The 2,590-nt window shown below is 37.4% G+C and overlaps 1 protein-coding gene across 1 annotated transcript; it reads left to right on the top strand.

The window, feature by feature from the left end:
* The first annotated feature begins 377 nt into the window (after positions 1–377).
* Positions 378–1,475, top strand: LOC123974127 (trace amine-associated receptor 13c-like). The gene is made up of 3 exons (XM_046054568.1): positions 378–553; positions 663–1,330; positions 1,363–1,475. The coding sequence occupies exons 1-3, from the start codon at positions 378–380 to the stop codon at positions 1,473–1,475; spliced, it is 957 nt and encodes a 318-aa protein (XP_045910524.1).
* Positions 1,476–2,590: the final 1,115 nt, after the last annotated feature.

The following is a 2,590-nucleotide window of genomic DNA, read 5'->3' as shown; positions in this document are numbered from 1 at the left end:
TCATGGAGGTCCTCTTCACTTTATTTGATTATTTGAATAGGCCAAGTCAGAGTGTATGGTATTAAAATCTAATTTGAATGACTTTGGAAATCAGTCAATATGTCCATTTATCCAAAACATTTAATCTGTTGACCTATATGACTGCAGTCTGAAAGATGATTCCTTTGGGCCTGAGTCCTATGCAGAGCAAAATGATGACAATCGCAATGGAGAGGATAACTGCCAAGGATAATGACTGGATGAAAGACATTACTTTCTGCCTCAAAGGAAAAAACACAGCATAGAGGGGAAGAGGGACAGAATTAAATCAGCTGTTTTACAGAGAGCTTTAGTCAAAAAGCTGCCAGAGCTCAGCAGCTTTTCTTCTTCTTTCTGTGATGATGGAGACTCTGGAAGAAGTTGAACTCTGCTTTCCACAACTGCTCAACACGTCCTGCAAGAGGCCAAAGCGTTCTCACTTTGAGATCATAATGTCTTACACGATACTGTCCTCCATCACTGTGCTCACCGTAACTCTGAACCTGCTGGTCATCATCTCTATCTCACACTTCAAGTACTGGACAATAGTGTCAAATTATTTTAGTCACTGCTTGTGTCCTACAAATATAATGAATAATGATGTATTTAATATGTGTTGCTTGTCTGTCTCTCTCTCTCTCCAGGCAGCTCCACACCCCCACCAACCTCCTCCTTCTCTCTCTGGCTGTCTCAGATTTCTTTGTGGGCCTCCTCATGTTCTTCCAAATTATGCTCATAGATGGCTGCTGGTACCTCGGTGACCTCCTCTGTGTTCTGTATCTTTGTCTTGGATACATTATTACTTCTACCTCAGTAGGAAATATGGTGCTGATATGTGCTGACCGCTACGTGGCTATTTGTCATCCTCTGCATTACTCCACCAAAGTCACTCAAAAAAGAGTTCAAGTCTGTGTTTCTCTGTGTTGGATATTTTCTGTAATCTTTCAAATTCTGGTGCTTAAGGATAACTTTGAACAACCAGGCAGCGCTATTTCTTGCACTGGTGAGTGTGTGGCTGTCAGTAACAACATTACAGAACTTGCTCACCTGGTATTTTTCTTTATCGGTCCTGTTACTGTCATCATAGTTCTGTATATGAGAGTATTTGTGGTGGCTGTGTCTCAGGCTCGTGCCATGCGGTCTCATATTGTAGCTGTCACACTTCAGGGTTCAGTGAAAGTAAATGTTAAGAAATCTGAGATTAAAGCAGCCAGGACTCTTGGTGTTGTTGTAGTTGTTTTTCTAATATGCCTCTGCCCATATTACATTGTTGTCCTTTTGGCCCCGGATACTTTGCTCAATGCTTCATCAGCTGCCTTTGTGATCTGTCTGATTTTAATTCATGTTTAAACCCTGTGATCTATGCCTTTTTCTACCCCTGGTTCAGAAAATGTCTTAAACTCATTGTTACACTTGAGATACTGCGGCCTGACTCCTGTGAGGTCAACATATTGTAGAGAGAGCGTGTGTATTGACACTGTATATGAATAACATGCTTCTTTTAATTTATTGTATGGACTGTGTGTCACATAAACCTGGTGAAATAGTCAGCAATGTAAGCTGGCAGTTGCGTTTTACATCTTAGAATATATACAGTATCTCTGTATATGTTACAGAAATTGAATCTACTTTAACGTTGCAATCATTTACGGAAGTAATATTTTTAGTCATGCTACTTCCTTCACCATATTTTTAGAAAAAGATGAAAGGATTGGTACCCTACTCAGATCAAATAATCAGTAATATAATAGGCAGAGATGGGTAGTAAAAGTACTGTTACTTAGCAAAATAAAGTACTCAAGTAGAAGTGGTCATCAAAATAACTACATGAGTAAGAGTACAAAAGTATTTACTAAAAAAAACTAAAGGCAGCAGTAAATTAAGAACTTTGATTTTGATGTGACTGGAATTGTTTCAGCTACTGATGGTCTTCCTCAGGTAAAGGTAAAGAAGCAAACACATACACACGTATTTATTTTTGATGAAATGACAGGTCAAATATGCAGTTTTCTCATTGTTTCCTATTTTAAATTCTGATTTGGCAGACACATTAAATTAGGAGATAATTCTGTGATGTGTCATAATTTATTGTCTATTAAATACAGGTTTGTTGACTTCTTCACTTTTACCTGAGGAAAATCATCTGTGGTTGAAACTTTATATCAGTCACATCTAGAAGACATAAAAGTAGTTTGTGTTTTTGTGTGTATGCATAATTTGGTCTGTCTTCATCAGGCTACACCAATGAGCAAGACTAGTTAAATGCACAATGCTCCTACACTGTTAGTACCATGGTCGCAACTCAGGTTCCAAAGTCAAGACAGGCCAGTTTCAAGTCAAGCGGAGATCTTGAACTTTGAGCTCTGAGTCCTTAACTAATGATTATGCACTCCTCTCCGCATTAGATGCTGATGAACATAGTTAGTGTATAAGTAACAAAATGTGGTCAAATGTAAAAGTAATTTAATAAGATTTATTAATAATAATAATAGCAATAATAACTTTCCCTTAAAAAAACACCTTACCAAATAATACAATTTTAAATAATTAAATGTAACACATTAAAAAAAAC

Source organism: Micropterus dolomieu, linkage group LG07 (genome assembly GCF_021292245.1).
Source record: "Micropterus dolomieu isolate WLL.071019.BEF.003 ecotype Adirondacks linkage group LG07, ASM2129224v1, whole genome shotgun sequence".
Lineage (NCBI taxonomy): Eukaryota > Metazoa > Chordata > Actinopteri > Centrarchiformes > Centrarchidae > Micropterus > Micropterus dolomieu.
The sequence above is the reverse complement of the archived record's forward strand: the minus strand, read 5'-3'. Positions and strand labels throughout refer to the sequence as shown.